Genomic DNA, 21,206 nt, shown 5'->3' on the forward strand with positions numbered 1-21,206 from the left:
GGCGCAGTGGTTGAGAGTCCGCCTGCCGATGCAGGGGACACGGGTTCGTGCCCCGGTCTGGGAAGATCCCACATGCCGCGGAGCGGCTGGGCCCATGAGCCATGGCCACTAAGCCTGTGCATCCGGAGACTACGCTCCGCAACGGGAGAGGCCACAACAGTGAGAGGCCTGCATACCGCAAAAAAAAAAAAAAATCAGTCCTTTAGCACAATGTTAGGCACAAAGTAATGCTCATTAAGGGCAAATTTCTCTATTATTATTATTGTGCTATAACCACATAACAGTTATAATCTATTAAGCATCAACTATGTAAACCCAGGTATTGTACATATGTCATCTAATTTAATGTTTATCATTATCCCACAAGGAGTTTTTTAATTAGCTCCACTTTACCAAAAGGGAAATAGAAGACCAAAGATGTTAAGTAACGTGTCCAAAGTCACACAGCCAGCCATTAATGGATCTTAGGATTAGAACCCGAGTTCGACTTTCCCCACTGCACTCTCCCACTCCACACGGCCTGCCCCTCTTTGATAATACTGTACAAACTAACATGACAACAAATAATTTAAGAAATAGGACACCAAAAAAAAAAAAAAAAAGAAATAGGACACCAGCTACCACTGTTCAGCATACCAAATATGGCCACTTGATTTAATAACACTTTCCAACTTGCACAAGTAATTCTCCGTATAACTGCTTTGTCTTTCGAAACAACCATGTGGAAATCTAAACACTAACTGGACATTTGATGATACTGAAGAATTACTATTACCTTTTTTACTGGTAATGCTGTAGTGGTTAAGTTTAAACATATCTTTTAGAAATAGATATGGGAGGATTTGTGGATAAAATGAAAAGATGATGGGGTTTTTCTTTAAAATGATCCACAGGAGTATAGTAAGGGTAGGTGTGAAATAAGATTGGTCACATTTTGATAATTGTGGAAGCTGGGAGTTGGGCACAGGAGATTTCATTTTACTATTCTCCCCATTGTTTTTTAAACTTTCTATTAAAAAAAAAAAGTCTGTGAGTTAGGCAGGGCAATTACTAGTATCCCTACTGAGACAAGAGGAAACTGAGGCACCAATGGCCTGTAATTGAAATTGCACTAACCTTCTTGAGTATATAAGATGTTCTTTCATGCAGTATATAGAAAGAGGTTAAAATCAAGGCCTGAACTTAAAAGGGACAAATATATGAGGCTGAAGTTACTTCCAGCGTTTGCTCTGAAAGGCGCCTTAACAAAATCATATAATGTTCAATTTAGGAATCAGAAGAGGCTCCTATTACGGACCATCCACGGCCTAACATTTGCAAGTAGCTATTTGGTACCTTTAAATCTAGCTGAAGCAAATGGCTGATTTTGTTAATAACTCCCTTGGCCCCATATACACTACTCTAGCCACTGAAAGACAATACTTATTCCAAGGAGAGTAATGACAATTCTCCGGATATGAATATAGAATACTTGATTAGAAAAATGAATATGTATTTTAAAAGTTTTATAGTAGTAAGTATAAATCACTTTTACCTGAAGATCCAAATTTTACCCTAGTTCTTATAATTATTGATTATAGAACTCTAAATATCAACAGGATAAAATCAAGATTGGTAAAGCCAATCTGCTCCCTGCAAAGGCTTCTACATTGCTCATACCATTATTTAATATTATTCATTAGATAGCCTAACAGGCGCTGTAAAGTACAGAATGAGATAAAAGTGCTATCAGACTTTTGAATTCTTCCCATTATCTTTTGCATGAGGGGCTTACATTTCTGTGTCTCATACATATTTTGAAGTCTTCCATTTGTTCATTATCTGGACTCCTCTCCACTGACTGATCTTTCTGCTCAGCAATATATATATATATATATATATTTTGCAGTACGCAGACCGCTCACTGTTGTGGCCTCTCCCGTTGCAGAGCACAGGCTCCAGACGCGCAGGCTCAGCGGCCGTGGCTCACGGGCCCAGCCACTCCACGGCATGTGGGATCTTCCTGGACCGGGGCACAAACCCGTGTCCCCTGCATCGGCAGGCGGACTCTCAACCACTGCGCCACCAGAGAAGCCCCAGGAATATTTTTTACAAGCCAAGAATACAATTCAATAAACTTGTAAGGTTTAAGAAAAATAAAAGAGGAGGTTAGTGGCCACTTATAGGTTCATTCACCATAGCATTTAAGGGCAAACGGAATTTTTTTAATATACCTAAACAGTTTTCACCTAGATGAAAATCATTTACTTATTGATTTGTCAACTTTTAAGTTATGGAAACGAATACTAAAATTTCCATGACTGTGACAATACAGAAGAAAAGCTCCAAAGGCTACAAAGGGTTTCCACATGCAGTCCCAACACCCTGGTCCCCAAACCTCATCATGGCAGGGGCTCCTGACTCTCATGGGGTGCTTTCTGAGATACCATGAGGGTCTCAACAAGAAACCAACTAGGAACAACTTTATTAGCCAAAGAAGTCATATCAATAATGAAGTTATACTGGAAAATGCAACATAAAAATAGGATGAGTACATATAATTTTTTTAAACTGTTGAAGCAGGCATGGATGGCTATTTCTGAATTTTTCTGAAGATTGGGGGAAAAAATATATCATTATTCAATTGGACAGCAAAACATCTACCAGCTAGAAGCAGAGCTTGAGAACCACAGTCTTCATCATTTCTCAGCTTTAGCAACCACTTTCTCACCCCAGGCACCCATCCTGGTCCCCTTCTCACACTCCTCTCACCTCCTCATGTCCTTCCTCCCCAAGTTATCAATTGTGTTAAGTGGCCTAAAATCCTTTTTAAAGAAGTGAAAACTGAACTGACAATCAAGAGATAATGAAGAGGTTAAAGGATAAAGGTTTAAGACCATTATCTGCAAGATTTGGAGGAGGGGGAATAATTAGGAGTTTAAGATGAACATATACACACTACTATGTATAAAACAGATCAATAACAAGGACCTACTGTATAGTACAGGGAACTCTATTCAATGTCCCGTAATAACCTATAATGGAAAAGAATCTGAAAAAAGGATACACACACACACACATACACGTGTGAGTGTATATATAAATATATATATATATTTATATCTAAATAAAACTGAATCACTTTGCTGTACACCTGAAACTAACCCAACATTGTAAATTAACTATACCTCAATAAAAAAAAATGGCTACTGAAAAAAAAATCTTCAAGATTGAAAACCCTATCAAAACTACGAATATAGCTTTAAAGGATAAATGAAAGAATACACTGATATTATCTGAGTGAGTGAGCACACAGAAGAAGTCTGCATTTCAGTACCTGCTCACTATTCTTCAGAGAAACGATGAAGCTGTGGTTGAGGGTTTCCAGGTGAGCCAGGGACTTCTGCAGATGATTCAAGGCATCTGCGTAGGTCATCTTAGAATCACTAGCCTCCTGAATGTCTTCTTCGGAATTTCTTTTCCTTGGCTTCTCAATAAAATGTTTGACTGTCTTAATAGCCTTTCCAGTCATTTCTTTACGTGCTTCCACAGATAGCTTTAACAAACAAACAAACAAACAAGAAAAACAGGAATTGAACAAAAGTGAGACAAATCACCCTACATTATTACACATGGCATATTTAAAAGATATTAATGTGGTAGAGAGAAAAGTAAAATTTTAATACATACAACTTTAGTGAATAGGATTTTTGCTATACTGGTTTTTCTTCCACGAAGAAAACAAAAATAGGGAGGTACCAGTTGCACTATTAAATGAGCAAATACAGTTTTATAAATGCTAATACCCCAAAGCAGGTGGTGTCTTGATGAAACTAAAAGTCAAACAGATTACTGGTTACAGTGAAAAAATGAGGAGTCAATTCTACAACCAGTTCTGATCATTTATTATAAGGAAATAATTCAAAAGAAATTAACAGTATAGGAATGAAGATTTTAACTGGAATAAGAACATAAAAATAAAACTTCAAAAGCAATCTAATTGTCTGATAATATGAGATATGGTAACTAGCTTATGATAAATTACTAGATAGAACATTATGCAGCCATTAAAATTAGAATTATAAAAACAGTATAGGCGTTTGGAAAATGGTTATCATAAAATACTCAATTTTAGGAATCAGAAATCATAAGACTATTTATACCATGCTTACATTAAAATCTGAACTATACCTGTGCACGTGGCTGAATACACACACACACACACACACACACACACACACACTCACTCTATTGGTGACCATTATGTTAAAGTGTTGGGATCATGAGCAATTCTGTGCTTCTCAACTTTCTGACTTTTCTATAATAATGTTGTACTCGCTCATTTACTCACCAACTGCTTACTGAATTCTGATATGTGACGGCCACTGTGATGGGTATGCAAGGGTTATAGTTTTCTAATATTTAATATGTTAAGTTCACTTGGCCTCAAGAATGCAAAGTTAAGTTTAAACTTAACCCATTTTGATGGAGGCACCACATACCTCTGAGCCATTCTGGGGCCTCTTTAGGCCCTGCTGATTTGTGCTGCTCTGGACCCTGGAATTCAGTCTCTTGTCAACTACTCAAGCAGACTTGTACTAGAGCCTTAAAAGGACTTTGTGTTGATTTAAAAACAACAGCAACAATGACAGATAAAGAGTCCCAGGACAAAATGTTATCTTTCCTATTACTCCTTAAAATCAGTCACGGTCCGTCTCCGGGTATTCTGAAAAGTAGGCACAGGCGTAAAGACACAGCACCAGTGGCCACCCCAATGAACACAGGGCAAACCTACCCCAGACTCCATTCCCCATCAGCTCCCTCCAAGTCATTCCACGCAAGATTAATGTTTCGTAAGAGATGGCATTTTCTTAATCTCATATACATATTGGTAAAAGGATCTTTAGGAAAGCACTGTTTTCACTGAATTGTAAATAAGTATTTGCTTTGCAAATGCAGCTTCCAAACAAGTTCTGTGGCCCCCACTCCTTACCTGACGGCTGCCTCCCAGCACCCGTGACATGAAACAACATCAGAAGCTACCACTGACTGGCCAGTATTAGTTACATTACTATCTCTTCCCCTAAATAAACTGCGAACTCCTTTCTGCGACTGTGAAATACAAGACACTAGAACTTGTGTTTAGTTCAACAGACCTCCCTACACCCCCATTATGTGGATGGAAAGACCGAGCCCCAGGGAGGCTGGGTGGTATGTTTGGGTTCATCATGAAAGGGAGGAGAGTAAAAGTCGGAATTCAGATCCCGTGGTTACCAAGCCAGGGCTCCCCGTCACTGCACGTCACACAGATGCCACTCGGTCACGTCTGCCTCGTCACAGACTCTGACAGAGCATGAATAAAATCAAGGCTGCAAAGCCCTACTAGGCTCCACATGATTTGCCCTTCACCTCAGCCCACCTCTCTAAGCCTGTGTCCCGCCTCTCTTCCACTCTCAGCCCACTCCTAGGACACTCAGCTCCCTGCAGGCCCGCAGAGCCTTTCCATTTGTTGGTCCCCCTGCCTGAAACGTTCTCCTCCCAGGTATCCTCAGGGCTCATTCCTGTGCTTCCCTCAGGACTCGGCACAAACACCGCCTTCTCCGAGGCCTCCCTGACTACCGAGTGAGAGCTGCCTCCGTCCTCACTTGGCCTCTTTCTCCTTCCCCTGCTTTATTTTTTCTTCACAACTGGCATGCTGTGTTTCTATTTGCTTACAGTCTGTCACTGCTGTCTTCCCAGAACTCAGAATGGTGGCCCATACATAACAAATTTGTTGAAAGTATAAAGGAATGAATGGATGAATGACAACATTTCAAAAAGACAGAATAGCAAAAGCAGAGTTGCTGAAGTGGGAAAGATTATGACGTATGTATAACCACTAGTGAGCACTTTAGACAGAGCAGGGGTGGAAAGGGCCAGATAGAAAAATGTTAGGCTTTGCAGGGCACATACAGTCTCTGTTACATATTCTCTCGGTTGGTTGGTTGGCTGGCTAGTTCTTACAGTCCTTTAAGAGATATAAAAAACAGTCTTAAGGTGTCTGAGAAAAAGCTGTTATCCTTTCTCAAGCCTGCCTTTGTCTGTCCTTCCAGAAGCAGCTCAGGGTTCACTCCTTTGCGACGCCGTCCCTGACATCATCTCCTCCTGCTATGTGTTCCTTTTAAAGCTTACCTGTATCAAAGAAGGCATTACACTGTAATGTAAAATCGGCTGGTTATCTGTACATCTCCCTGACTAAACAATGTGATCCTGCAGGGTAGAAACTGTGCTTTTTAAATCTCTGTATCCCTAGCACCTAACACAATGTCTAGCACATTGGAGACAAACAGAAAATAGCTACTAAATTACTAAACAACTCTGCTCAACATACAGGGGAGAAGTGGCATGGACACTCTTCTTCCTTCAATCTCACTCCCATGGAAAATCACAGCTCTAGGGGTAAGGGAGAGCCCTTGGCGTAAAGTGGAAAGTCTGTGTGTGTTCAGGCAGGAGACTGTCCTGCAGAGAAAGGACACAAAGGAGGGCTAGGGTCACCACAGGCGCCACGTTGGGAAACTTACATTTTCCTTCAGGCCAGTGGTCTTCAAACTGGGGTATGTGTGTCCCAGTCACAAAGCCTTTTAAGGGTACACAGGTTCAGATAATTTTAAGGGAATCAGTTCCTAAACTTTTACTTTCTCTAAATACTCCTTCCTAAGACTGGCCTTGAGAACGTGCTGGAGGTCAGAGTGTCAGGCCTATTCTCTTTTACCGCAGGCCTTCCTCTACTTACACAAGAAAGACATGCCCTGCATCCTTCTCGAATCAGACTCTGATACACTGTCCTGGAGTCTAAAAAGCTCCAGAACACCAAACGAAGGGACAATGCAAGTCCTGGTGTGTGACAGGACTCCAACGTCTGGATAACACATTTCTTTTTGCATGTCAGAAGGTTTTCAATTCTTTGCTTTCAGATAAATTTATGAAGGATCTAATTGACTTGTCAGTTGATAAGTCATTACAAATGATCTTTAACTATAGATTCTATGTGATTTTTGGCTGATGACCTTGAGGGCATTCAAAGAATTGAGTGGTACTCTGCTATGACAAAACTCCTTGCCCACCCACTGTGAACAAAGTTTCAAAATATTCATACCTATAAAAATGTAAAATGCAAAGAACTGATGTTGAATGCAATATCAATCTAGCAATAGTAAGAGTCAGCCATGGGCACATAAACTAATTAGAAACAACGTTTAAAGCCCTACCCGTCTCATTAAGAGGTACACTTTAAATACAATTTTTTCATAATTAATGCTTATTTATCAAAAGTTAACATATCTATGTTGTTCTAGTATATACGGCAATAATTGAAACAATAACTCAATACAGAGTAATTTTTAAAAAATAATCTCAGAGCCCTATTGAAACCTCACAACTCAGATTGGGACTTGAACTTACGGGCTGGGACTCGAACCCAGCTAAAACCCAGATTGGGACTTGAACCCCCATGTTTGTAACCCTCAAAATTCATACATTGAAACCCTAACCCCAGAGGTGATGGTATGCATGGGTGGGGACTGTGGGAGGTACGTAAGTCACGAGGGTGGAGCCCTTATTAATGAAATTAGTGCCTTGTACAAGAGGCTCCAGAAAGATCCCTATCCCCTTCGGCCATGCGAGGACTCAGTGAGAAGGTGCCTACAAAAAGGGCTCTCACCAGAACTCGACCACGCTGGTACCTTTATCTTGGACTTCCAGCCTCCAGAACTGAAAGCAATAAATTTCTGTTGTTTATAAGCTGCCCAGTCTACGGCATTTTGTTATAGAGCTAGAACAGACTAAGCCATCAAGTGTGTGAGAGGATAACCAGGTTATTTTAAATTCTCTTAGGTCCGTGAGTAAAAAGTTAAGTCCACTGTTTTGGAGCACTGTTTCCCTGAAGTGTGATTTTTAGACCACTTATATTGAATTCAACTGAGTGCTACTTTAAAAAAGCAAATTCCTGAGCCCTCCTTATACCCACTGACTCTCTGTGAGGCTGGGGAAGGCACTGGCATTGGTGGAAAGAAACCTATATTCTGCACAGGCTTCTCCTGGTTAATTCCAGGTGGCTGGTGGTGAATGTGGGATGTGGCTGGAGATAGCTCCCAGGACTGGAGGCTGAGTGACAATTAGGTTAGAACATCACTGCAAGTGTCTAGACAGGTTGGGGGAGTGATGAAAGAAAAAGGCAGTTTTTACATGGATGCACCTAGAGATGATCATACTAAGTGAAGTCAGACATAGAAAGACAAATATCATATCACTTATATGTGGACTCTAAAATATGACAGAAATGAACTTATTTACAAACAGAAACAGACTCACAGACTTTGAAAACAAACTTCTGGTTACCACAGGGGAAACGTGGGGGGGAGGGATAAATTAGGAGGTTGGGATTGACATATTCACACTACTCTATATAAAATAGATAATCAACAAGGACCTACTGTATAGCACAGGGAACTCTACTCAATGCTCTGTAATAACCTATATGGGAAAAGACTCTGAAAAAGAATGGATACACGTACATGTATAACTGAATTACATTGCTGTACACTTGAAACTAACACAACATTGTAAATCAACTATACCCCAATATTAAAAAAATTAAATTAAAAAAAACAAAAAAGAAGAAGGCAGTTTGGGATTTAAATGATAAACAAAGAAGAACCAAAACACACATATGCTGTCCTGTGCTGGCTGCCCAAGTGACACACGTGCAGCCGGGCGCCTGTCAGTTGACCGAGCAGCTCCCAAACATTTCTGCCCAAGACCCATAGTAAGAAACACATTGTATATCAAAACTCAGTATCACAATATATATGCATTGAGATGTATGCATATATTAAAAGCCAACCAAAGTTTCATGAAACAATATAACCCCGACTGTGGTGAGGTACAATCTGGTATCTGATATTAATCTACCATCTAGTGTTCTTTCTTGTTTGGTTTTAATGCTGATCACAACACTCTAATTACAGGATCCACTAATGGACTGTAACTCATAGTTTGTAAAGCACCTGAATATCTGCTCCAGTGATGACAGGATGACTTGTAGGGGTCAGCAAAGGTCAAGGTTACCAACAAGGTATCAAATTATCTAAGTTAGATTTAATTGACTTCAATAAAAAAGAAATCCCTTTATGTTTTACTGACAACATAATGTTAATCTCTCTCTCTGCTGACGCTGAATGTTATATACATGCTTTATTTCTATGTCTCCTTTCCTTCCTAGATTAAGTGATCCATCAGAGCAGGACCCATATCTTATTCATTTTTATACTCACAGTTCTTAGTCTAACAATTAAAGTACTGTTTTAAAATTGTAAATATAGACTATTGTGAAATAGTACCTTAAACGTTATCCAACAGAAAATGAAATTGACAAGTTTAAAATTTTTTGCTTTAATATAGTTAACGAGATATTCAAGCACAAAAATAAGAATGCAGTTTTTGTCACACTGAATTATATAATTATATACTTAACAACAAAATCAACCTTGCAATTTTGCTCCTTTGCTTTACCTATCAGTTGCTTATATAATAAAAATGAATGATGCCAGACACAGAGGTCACTTTGTCTTTACCTTTCGCCTTGTACAATAATTACAGAACTATTATTATCCTTCAGCAAAGTGTAAATGGTCCTATCTTTTTCATTATTGACTCTCAGCAGTCACATAAGGTAATACATCCCCAAGTTTTTCAACAGCTTGAAGGTCACCTTTATCTTAATGGAGAGGGCCATGAAGAATGTTAGAAATGAGATGGAATGTTCCTGCAATCCGTAATGAAGGCTACTACCCACTGTGGCTACGAAAGCATTCATTCACATTTTCTGTTTAAAAACCTTTTCCTATCATATGTATGCATGGGATACACAACACAAATTGTTATTATTAAGAGCATTTTAAGTAGATCTACTGAATCTATATCAAAGCCAAGTGTAAATATGAAAAGTCAGATCTTATTCCAACACTCACAACTATTTAGTATCATTAAAAATCAACCTGAACTACTGCTAGATGTTTGAAATTGGGCTGAATGGAATTCAAATATCGTTTTACCTTCTAGGAAAGAGTAAAACAGAAAGAGGGATGAAGAAAAGCAGAAGGGGAACTGACCAGTACTGAGTACCTACTGACACCAAGATCTTTATACTTGCTACTTTATTTAATCCTCACAAGAGTTATCCAAGGTACATGTTCCAGATATTGTGCTTGTCTCCCTTACGCCCGCTCAGTACCTTGTCTAATAGAAGCTGACCATGCAGTGGGTGTAGGACTGGCTCAGGGCTGCTCAGGGTTAGTCCTGATGGAGTTAGACCATTCATGGTGATCTCACGCCTCTCTCCACAGTGGTTAGTTCAGGTACAATGGGTTGAAGGTAATCAGTACCTGACATACCAAGAGCCCCAGGAATCGGTTCAGGGGTGATCAAACCAGTAAAAAGCTCTGACTTCCCGTTTGGTGCCTTCACGAAGTTCTCTCACCCTATCTGGTGGATGTAGACTAGGAAGCAATGTAGCCCGTTTCCGCAAATCAGTACGCTGACGCAAAGAGCCTGGAGGGTGGCGCTAAAACCACAGACAGCAGAGAAAAGAGATGGAAAGAAATTGGCTCCCTGATGACCACCCACTGCTGAATCAGCCAACCCTGAAGTCAGGCCCACCTCTGGGCCTTTGAGTTACATAAGCCAGTAAATTTTCTGCTCAGTTAAACTAATTTAATTGGATTTTCATTTGTGTCTAAAAACATTCTAAAATCAATCTATATGTATATGGTAGTAATTATTGTGCCCCATTATACAGAGGAGAAAACTCAGAAGGTAAGAGTCATTTCTCCAAGGTCAAGCTTGATGGGACCTCAGGAAGGTCTAACTATAAACCTGTCTCTTTATTTATCACCCTGCTACCATTCAAAGAACTTCACAATGTGTCTAAGATCTATCAAAATTTAATTCAATATGTTGAGGGGTCACAATATTAATGTAGGGAATTTCCCAGATTTTCCTGGGTCGATGTTCATTTAAAATTGTTTTACTCTGTTCTCCTCATGGAAATTTCATCATTTGATAAGTAGCATCAAGCCCTCACAGTCTTCTACACATATGGGTGGCATGAAAGATCCCTCATCAGATGATGTCCGCGGGACAAAAAAACTGGTTATACTATGCTTAAGGAACTTTGCTAGGGGATTCAGTGACCAAAAGGTTAAATAGCATCCTCAAAGGATGTATATAGAAATGCATGATTAAAACAGAGATACAGCCTGCACTACAGTAATTATCACAAATCGAGTGAGTTTGGTATCAATGCCTCTTTGCTCCATCATCTTCTCTCCCACAAAATACCGCAATGGCCCTCACACTGGAGCTTCCCTGTGTCCAAGCTGGTGTGTCTTCTGTTCCTTCCTCCCGTCATCACCAAGGTGATCTTTCTAAAGGAAGAATCTGACAAGGTCACTACCCAGCTTAAAATTTATGTCTACTTGACCCATCCTCAGGATAGTCTAAAGCCTTCAGCCAGGTATATAAGAGTTTTCATTCATTACCCGGCCCTTCCTTACCTCTCTAGCCTCATCAAGACACTTCTATTTATATCACCTGTCTTGTAGTCAACTGAAGGTACTAGATGATTACATGGCTTTACTAAAACTGCCAAATCTATCTGGAATGCTCCTCCTCTACTAATCTTTCCCTCTGTGGGACTCATGACAAACATCTTCATTTGTTAAGACTCGGCTCTAATACCTCTTCTGTGATGGGGCCTTTCCTGGCTGGTCCCATCAACTCAACTATTGACCATTTCAACCTCAATGCTACCACATTACAAGCCATCTAGCACATCAATTATGAATCTTTCACTAATTTATTTGTTTACCATCTCCATCTATGAAGCGTTCCCCCTGACTGTCAGGTAGGCAAAAACAACCAGCATCCTGAGATGGCTGCAATTAGACAGGGATCTTCCTTTGGGTACCAATACTTAAAAAGATTTTGGCACCAGATGAGAGGAGAGGGCATGGTTTTTCATTATAAATCCCTTTGCCGCACAGGCTAGAGAAAGTACTCATAAGATGGCAGTTAGAAAATACATCTGCTTATAAGTTTAGAATGTACTTAACTGAGAGAAGGGCTCCTAGGATGAACAAAGAACGGGGGAGTAGAGGGAGCCCACATCACTGAAGATACAAGGTTACACAACAAACAACTCAGCTACGAAGTCAGCCAGAGGAAGAAGAGCATTTCAGTAGGGAGGTGATTTTCAGACTCCTTGTCCCTCTCTGCTTTCTTTTTAATGTTAAAATACACTTTGGTATTTGCTGCACATTATTCTGAGATTGTTGATTTATTCCTCTGTCTTCCCCAAGACGTCCACCCCCTGTGAATTTAGAGTCCACAAGCTCCCCAGGAAGGAGTTGTGTGTTCCTTCTTGCGCATCATTAATGGAGACACCCGCAGGGGCTGCAGAAACACACAGCAGCTCAGCGCCCACCAGACTCCTCCTCAGAGCAGAGGCATTATCACTTATGATTGGACTGCGAACATGGTCTTTGGCCACCTTTCAATTTCTCTTAATAAATTATTACCTCCGTCAATTTGAAATAATCTTCCAAGCACAAACAGAGAATGAGTTTTCGGCTTGCCAGTCAAGCCAATCATCACGATCACCCCAGATGGGCTTTTGCAGCCAAATTTCTCAGGCAAGGGAGGCAGTGGGAAGCCAGATTTGGGGAGCGGGCCTGTATATGGATCCTGACTTGGTTACTTGCAGCTCATAAGACACTGGGGCGGTGATTTAACTTCCTTGAGCCTTAACTTTCTTGTCTGTTAAAAGGGTGGTAAAAGTATTTACTTCACAGAGCTGCAGGACAATTCACAGTAATATTACAAGAAATATCGTCTTCCTCTTCTTACAGAATCTTGCTGGAAGGCTGGATGTGAAGAGTGAGATGGGTAATCTACACCCGTATTTAGGTGCTGCCTAGATGCCTGTGACAGACTTTCGGAAGGAAACATTAGTTCCCCTTGCTGTTATAGGGTGATACTGACAGACATCTAAGGGCTAATTCTTAGGCTTCTTCTACAGGTCACAAGATTCAGAATGCATGCCATACCCACAATCCCTCTTTGAGGAAGCAGTCAGAAGGGGCCTGTTAAAAATAGGTTATCTGCTTGGCAACAAACCTCTCCCGAATCTGACCACAGCTGACAGGTCCAGGGACTCGCCCTGCAGCTGAAGGCAGCCACAGGGAGGCTGGACAATGACCTTTGGGGTGGCCGTCATACAGGGCTGCTCTACAATGGATCATGATACGCAACCAGAAAGGTGCCTCTCGTGGGAAATTCTAAGGTGAGCACGTGTGTGCGTGTGCGCGGGGCGAGCAGGCTCATGCCTTCAGGTCATGACCCAGCAGCTGTGTGGGGAGCCTTGCTCACTGAGATGGCTTCCTTGCACTCACATTCTCAGTGTTGCCACCTTGTCACTCTTACCACGATGACCCAGTAGCTGCAGTAACCAGTGTGCCAGTTACTGATGGCCCGAAAGAACCAAACCATCCATGGTTGTGAAGCACGGAGCACACCGGCCCGTCTGCCCTAGAAATACGTCAGCCTCTGAGCTCGCACCCACCGCTAACCCCACGCACAATGCACAGTTCCATTCTGCGCCATGCATGCGTTTACCGGTAACATCTACGGGGTACTGGAAATCTGAAGCTGATCCCCAGGTCATGCCAGTTTATCCTTTCCAACGCTTTACATATGGAGCCGTTTGCAAGTTGCTGGCCCCCAGAAGCACCTCAGTTCCGTCTTTCTAATGATGGTCCCCGAGCTGCCCCGCTAGCCTCTAGATATGTAATGCTATCACTTTAAGTCAGATTATTTCAAGCATAGTGAATGAGTGAAGTCTAAAATGATTCTGTAAAGTAGAGCTACAGCTTTTGTACAAACAGCATGCTTAGAACAAGGTTTCAGAATATGACAGGATGAGGTTCAAATCCTGGCTCCACCACTTATATATTTGCTAGCAGTCTAGGGTAAGTCCCTAAACTCCCCTGAGCCTAAGCTTTCCACAAAAGAGGGTGGCACCGCCCACCCCACGTGGTTGTTACACAGAGCTTATGAGACGATGCCTGTACAGCAGCTGGCGCATGCTAACACTCAGATGCTACTTCTCTTCCTCTCCTTAAACCCTCCCCTTCTCCATCCCATGCTGCCGTTCCCAGTAGTCACTGGCTTGCTCGCATTCCACACCACATGCAAAGTCCACTGATGGTCTTTGGGAATAGTGCATGATCCATCTGGACCAAACAAACTTTCCAACTTATCAAAGGTAAGACAGACGTCTTATGCACATGCAAAATACTTAATTATGTCCTGCATTTTACTTATGTCTGGTATCCTTCTTCTCTTTTCCACCCCTAACACAGAATAGTGCCACGCAATCAACATCGAATTTGCAATCAGGAAACCTGGATGTGAAAATGGGATTGGACACTTACTGTTTATTAACCTTTGGACAATCGTCCTTTAGGAATCTCACTTTCAGGCTAGAGATGGTAATACTTGCTTCACAACCACGCCCATAGGATATCTGTCAATGTCAAATGTCCTAATGTGCGGGGAAATTATCACACTCAGATTCCGTGTCGACTTTCACTGCTTCCTTGTATTCCTTGCTCTGTTTGTATGAATGTTTGCCTTGTGTTCCTAGACTGTAAGCCCACTGGAAGCAGGGGCCATATCTCAAATGTCCCTTGGGCTCTCACCGCAGGACTAGCATAGCGCTCAATCAAAGCAAAAGCAGTAGGAAAAACAGTATTAACAACTGTAGCAAATACCTATTGTAACCTTTGCTATGACTCATGCGTGGTTCCGATGACCATGCTGTTTGTCGTTAAATCATTTAGGTAAGGAATCCTAATATGTGTGCTTCATAACAAAGAAACTGCTGAATTGAAAAGGAAAACCTGTAAGCTATATTTTATGAGTATGTAAGTCTGATTAGGGATTGAAAGCAGGCACCTGGCAAAAGGATGACTTGATGGGATAAAGTACAGGAAAAGCCCAGGCACTGGAGGGGAGGTAGGTTTGTCCAACGCATGAAGATTCAAAGAACAGCAGACTTGTTAACACTGAGAGTTCATAAGTAGAGCTGTGCTGGAAACTGGACGAGGAGCTCATTATGACGCCCTTAAGGGCCCAGCAAGCTTACCCCAATTCCCTATCTATCTTCCCATTCTCCTAAATGACTGCTCTGTCCTGTCTCCTCTCTCAAATCTCCAACACTCCATCCTTTACACTTACACTCGGCTAATTTCTTTGCCTCCTTGTTGACTGAGAAATCAGAAGCAGCCAGAAAAGAATGTCTACCACCTCCTTTCCCCGTATGTATCTGTCTCCCTGCAGCCGGGTCCATCAGCAGCTCTGCTTCCCTCCCGCTATCAAGGGAAAGTGACATGGATCCTGCCAAAGGCCAACTGTTCCACCTGGGCTCTAGGTCCCATCCACTGCCACCACTTACCTCAGAAATTCTCCCCTTGTCTTCCTATGTTTGTTCCATTAATGAATAAAAATACTGTTATATTTTTTAAATCTTAAAACTCTTCTTGTCAGTCTTTGTTGGTTCCTCATCGTCCTTGACCCTTAATACTGGAGAGCCCTGGGCCGTCAGCCTCTATTCCCCTCTCTTCTACCTAACTCGCTCCCTTGGGAATCTCATCCAGCCCCCTGGTTTTGACTCTTTTCTACACTGACAATCCCCAAACGTATTTCTGCAGCCCAGGCTTCTCTGCTGAACTTCAGAGTCATATATACAACTGCCTGTCAACAGCTGGACTTGGGTGTTTAAAAGCCATATCCCTCTTTAAAAAACAAAACAAAAAAAAACCCTCTTTATTTTGAAATAGTTATGAGACATTGCTAAACAGCACAGAGAGGTCCCATGTACCCATCACCCATCTTCTTCCAATGGTGTACTCTTACAGAAAGTCACATCAGTTTTTTTGTTGTTGTTTTTTTTTTTTTGTGGTACGCGGGCCTCTCACTGTTGTGGCCTCTCCTGTTGTGGAGCACAGGCTCCGGACGCGCAGGCTCAGCAGCCATGGCTCACGGGCCCAGCTGCTCCGCGGCATGTGGGATCTTCCCGGACCAGGGCACGAACCCGTGTCCCCTGCATCGGCAGGCAGACTCTCAACCACTGCGCCACCAGGGAAGCCCTAGTCACATCAGTTTTAAAAGTCAAGCAACAGCAAAAACTCCTGATCCTACCCCAAAAGCTGCTCCTTCCCAATCTTAGTAAATGGCAAATCCACCTTTCCAGTTGTTCAGACCAACCATCTTGACACCATCCTGAATTATTAACATTTCCCCACATTCCACAGCAAGTCCATCAGCAAATCCCTTTGGCTCCATCTTCCGAGTAAATCCAGAATTTGACCACTTCTCCCCACTGTCACTGCTACCACCCTCATCCTGGACTTAGAAAACTGCAGCTGCCTCCTAAGCTCTGTCTCTTTACTTCTACCATTACCTCCTATAATACTTTCAATACAGCAGCAGAGTGACCCTGTGTCAATGCCAGGTCCGATCACAGTTCTCCAGCGGGTCCCATTCATAGGAGACCCTGTCCACGCCGCCGGGGTCCTATCGTCCCCTCCCACTGCTCGGTCTCCCATCCCACTGCAGTCACCTGGCCTCCTCGCCGCTCCTCAAACAAGCCCCACATGCTCCCTCTCAGGACCTTCCACTTCCTAGTTCATCTTCCCTTCAATAAGCAACAGCTTGTTGCTGCCTTACTTCCTTAAGCTCTTTGCTCAAATATTTCTTTCTCAGTGAGGTCTTCTTCGACCATCTTACTTTAAATTGCAGCAGTCCTGCTGTCTTGCACTTCTGAGTCCTTCCAGGTTTATTTTCCTCTTGAACTTACTACCATTTCACATGTCTGAACTTAATCATTTTGTTTACTGACCCATTTCCACCTCTCCCTGGCGCAGGTTCCCTAAGGTCAGAGACGTTTGTCTGTGCTGTTTAGTGCTATATACCCAGCACTGAGAACACCTGTGGATACATAGTAGGCCCTGATGTTGATTCTCCATTCTTGTATAACAAATTATCCAAATTCAGAAGCTTAAAATATTGATTATCTCTCAGTTCCTATGAATCATGAATCTGGTGTGGCTTGGCGAGGTGCCTCTGGATTAAAATCTCTCACGAGGTTATAATCGAACCACTGGCCAGGATTGTGGTTTCATCTGATGACTTGGTTGGGTGGCAGGAAGAGATGCACGTCAATGTTTACTCACATGGTTATTAGCGTCCTTGGTCTCCTGCCACGTGGGGCTCTTCACATCAGGGCAGCTGGATTCCCCAAGAGTGAATGATCCAAGAAGAAGAGAGAGCATCCAAGAAAGAAGCCACAGTCTTTGTATAACTTAATTTTGTAAATGGTGTCCCAACACTTTTACTGTATGTATTCTGCTGGTTAAAAGTAAATTAGCAAGTCCAGCCCACACTCAAGGGGAGGGGATTACACAAGGGATTAAATACTGGAAGGTAGGGATCATTAAGGGCCATCTTAGAGGCTGTCCTTTCCAACACTCAATAAATATTTGGTCAATGAATGAACATATTAGCTAATGATCCACACTTGAAGACAGCCTGTTCCCAACTTCTCTGGGAACTTATGGATTTTTTACTTTTAATAAATGGGAAAAGGGCAAGTAGGACAGATAAAGACCATGTAAAAACTTTAACAGGAGAGCCTTTCTTTTCCTTAGAGTCTTGTAACAGAAGATCATTTTTCATAGGACTGTCTATAATTTGTTTATGAGTAAATTCTGTTACATCACATCACATTTCAAAAACTGTATTCTCTTATCCTTCAAGGGTTCTGCCTGCTCCCTTTATTGTGTGCCTTTGACAATCACACTGGAAAAACAATTCCTTTTTATTTTTTTAATTTTTATTTCTTAGTATGAACTCAATACATATTTATTGAATATCTGAATAACAGTATGATTTTCAACTCACTTGGAAAATGCCTTTTTTTAAACATCTTACAGCCACTCTGGAGAACAGTATGGAGGTTCCTTAAAAAACTAAAAACAGAACTACCATATGACCCAGCAATCCCACTACTGGGCATATACCCTGAGAAAACCATAATTCAAAAAGAATCATGTACCACAATGTTCATTGCAGCACTATTTACAATAGCCAGGGCATGGAAGCAACCTAAGTGTCCACTGACAGATGAATGGATAAAGAAAAAATGGTACATATATATAATGGAATATTACTCAGCTATAGAAAGAAACGAAATGGAGTTATTTGTAGTGAGGTGGATGGACCTAGAGTCTGTCATACAGAGTGAAGTAAGTCAGAAAGAGAAAAACAAATACCGTATGCTAACACATATATATGGAATCTAAAAAAAAAAAAAAATTCCTTTTTAGATTGGCTCTTCTTTGCTTATCTCCTAAGCTCCTGGCTTTTTGCATTTTTGTCAAGATAGGATATGCTTATCAAACTAAATTCTCACCTTGGAAAATAAAATGGTTCTTTAAAAGCAAAGGCATTCAAGAACAGGAATGGAAGGATAATGCTTCCAACTATAATAATACACACAGGCTAGCTGAAGGTCAGATGAGAGTAGTATATACTGCACATTTAAAAACCTTGAAATAATCACTATTAGGTAGCATTATTAACAAATATATGCCTGGAACATAGAAGGCATTCAATAAATATTTATTGATTATCTCTTCCTTTGTGCACACAGCATTTATTAATATCCTTAATGGTACTTCTTATATTAAATTATAGTTCATCTGCTACACATGCAAACATTTTTCCCATCAACTGTGAGCCTCTCCAGGGCAAGGAGCTTGGCAGTCTTTTATTTGTTTAGAACACATAGGACAATGGCACTGAAAATGTGCTCACATGAACAGTTCCTGAATGTATGTGGAATGAATAAAACCCACTCAGTTCAGAATCAAAGGAGTCAAATGATGACTACACCAAAACCAGAGATAAATGAGCAAAATACTTATTATGAGATTAGGAAAAAAAATTATGAGTTAACATTTAGTCATCTTGTAAAACTGAGTAAATGTAATGCTTTGTAGTCAAGTTTAGTATGATTATAAAATAGCAACCATAAACACCACAAAATTTAGGGGAAAAAAAGGATAACATGAGTATGCCCCCACTTAAATACAGTGGACTGATCTTGGACAAAGGAGCAAAGGCAATACAATGGAGCAAAGACAGTCTTTTCAACAAAAGGTGCTAGAACAACTGGACATCCACATGCCAAAAAATCAATCTAAACACAGACTTACATCCTTTACAAAAATTAACTCAAAATGGACCATATATTTAAATGTAAAACACAAAACTAAAAACTCCTAAAGGATTACATAGGAGAAAACCTAGATGATCTTGAGTGGGGCTATGTAACACCAAAGGCACAATCCATTAAAAAAAAACTGATAGCTAGACTTCATTAAAATTAAAAACTTTTGCTCTGCGAAACACAACGTCAAGGAAGTGAGAGACAAGCTACAGACTGAAAGAAATTATTTGCAAAAGATACATCTAATAAAGTACTTTTATATAAAATATACAAAGAACGCTGAAAACAACAATAAGAAAACAAACAACCCAAGGAAACAATGGGCCAAAGACCTTAAAAGACATCTCACAAAGAATATATAAAGATGGCAGGGCTTCCCTGGTGGCGCAGTGGTTGAGAATCCGCCTGCCAATGCAGGGGACAAGGGTTCGAACCCTGGACCGGGAAGATCCCATATGCCACGGAGAAGCTAAGCCTGTGCGCCACAACTACTGAACCTGTGCTCTAGAGCCCACGAGCTGCAACTACTGAAGCCCGCCTGCCTAGAGCCTGTGCTCCGAAACAAGAGAAGCCACCACAATGAGAAGCCCGCACACCGCAACAAAGAGTAGCCCCTGCTTTCCTCAGTTAGAGAAAGCCCATGTGCAGCAACGAAGACCCAACACAGCCAAAAATAAATAAATAAAATAAACTAATTTTTTAAAAAAGAATATATACAGATGGCAAACAAGCATATAAGAAGATGCTCTATATCATATATCCTCAGGGAAATGCAAATTAGAACAACAGTGAGATACCACTACACACTTATAAGAATGGCCAAAATCCAGAACCCTGACACCACTAAATGCTGACAAGGATGTGGAGCAACAAGAACTCTCATTCACTGCTGGTGGGAATGTAAAATAGTAAAACCAGTTTGGAAGTTTTTTACAAAATTAAACATATTCTTAACATATAACTGAACTCCTTATTATTCATCCAAAGGAGGTGAAAACTTATGTCCACATAAAAACTTGCACATTAATGTTTACAGCACCTTTATTCATAATTACCAAAACTTAGAAGTGCCAAGATGAGCTACAGTAAGAGAATGGATAAATAAACTGGTATATCTACACAATGGAATATTATTCAGCGCTAAAAAGAAATGAACTATCAAGCTATGAAAAGACATGGAGAACTGCAAATGCATATTACTACGTGAAAGAAGCCAATCTGAAAAGGCTATGTAGTTTATGACTATATGAGCTATAGTCTATATAAATAAATAGACTATATGACACTCTAAAAGATGCAAAAATATGGACACAGTACAAAGATCAGTGGTTGCCAGGGGTTAGGGGTGGGGCATGAAAAGGCAGAGCACAGAGGATTCTTAGGGCAATGAAAATACTGATACTATAATGATGGACAGATAATACATGCCATTGTACATCCGTCCACACCTACAGAATGTGCAACACTAAGATGAACCCTAAGGTAAACTGCGGACTTTGGGTGATAATGATGTGCTAATGTAGGGTTATCCATTGTTTAAAAAAAAAAAAAAGGTACCTTCTAGTGAGGAACGTTGATAATGGGGGAACATTATGCACGTGTAGGGGAGGGGCAACTGGGAAATCTCCGTACCTTCCTCTCAATTTTGTTGTGAACCTAAAACTGCTCTAAAAAAATAGTCTTAAAAAATATATGGAGGGCTTCCCTGGTGGCGCAGTGGTTGAGAGTCTGCCTGCCGATGCAGGGGACACAGGTTCGTGTGCCGATCCGGGAGGATCCCACATGCCGCGAAGCGGCTGGGCCCGTGAGCCATGGCCGCTGAGCCTGCGCGTCCGGAGCC

The 21,206-nt window shown here is 41.2% G+C and overlaps 1 protein-coding gene across 2 annotated transcripts in view; it reads right to left on the minus strand.

Moving 5' to 3' along the window:
- Positions 1-21,206, minus strand: part of NBAS (NBAS subunit of NRZ tethering complex) — a 340,305-nt gene that overhangs the window by 63,065 nt on the left and 256,034 nt on the right. For both annotated transcript variants that reach the window (XM_082642209.1, XM_082642208.1), the window contains one exon: positions 3,317-3,535. In XM_082642209.1, the coding sequence (XP_082498335.1) occupies positions 3,317-3,535 (219 nt within the window). The remainder of the gene's footprint in view (positions 1-3,316; positions 3,536-21,206) is intronic.

This window comes from Mesoplodon mirus, assembly GCF_964341445.2.
Source record: "Mesoplodon mirus genome assembly, chromosome: 14".
Taxonomy (NCBI): Eukaryota; Metazoa; Chordata; class Mammalia; order Artiodactyla; family Ziphiidae; genus Mesoplodon; species Mesoplodon mirus.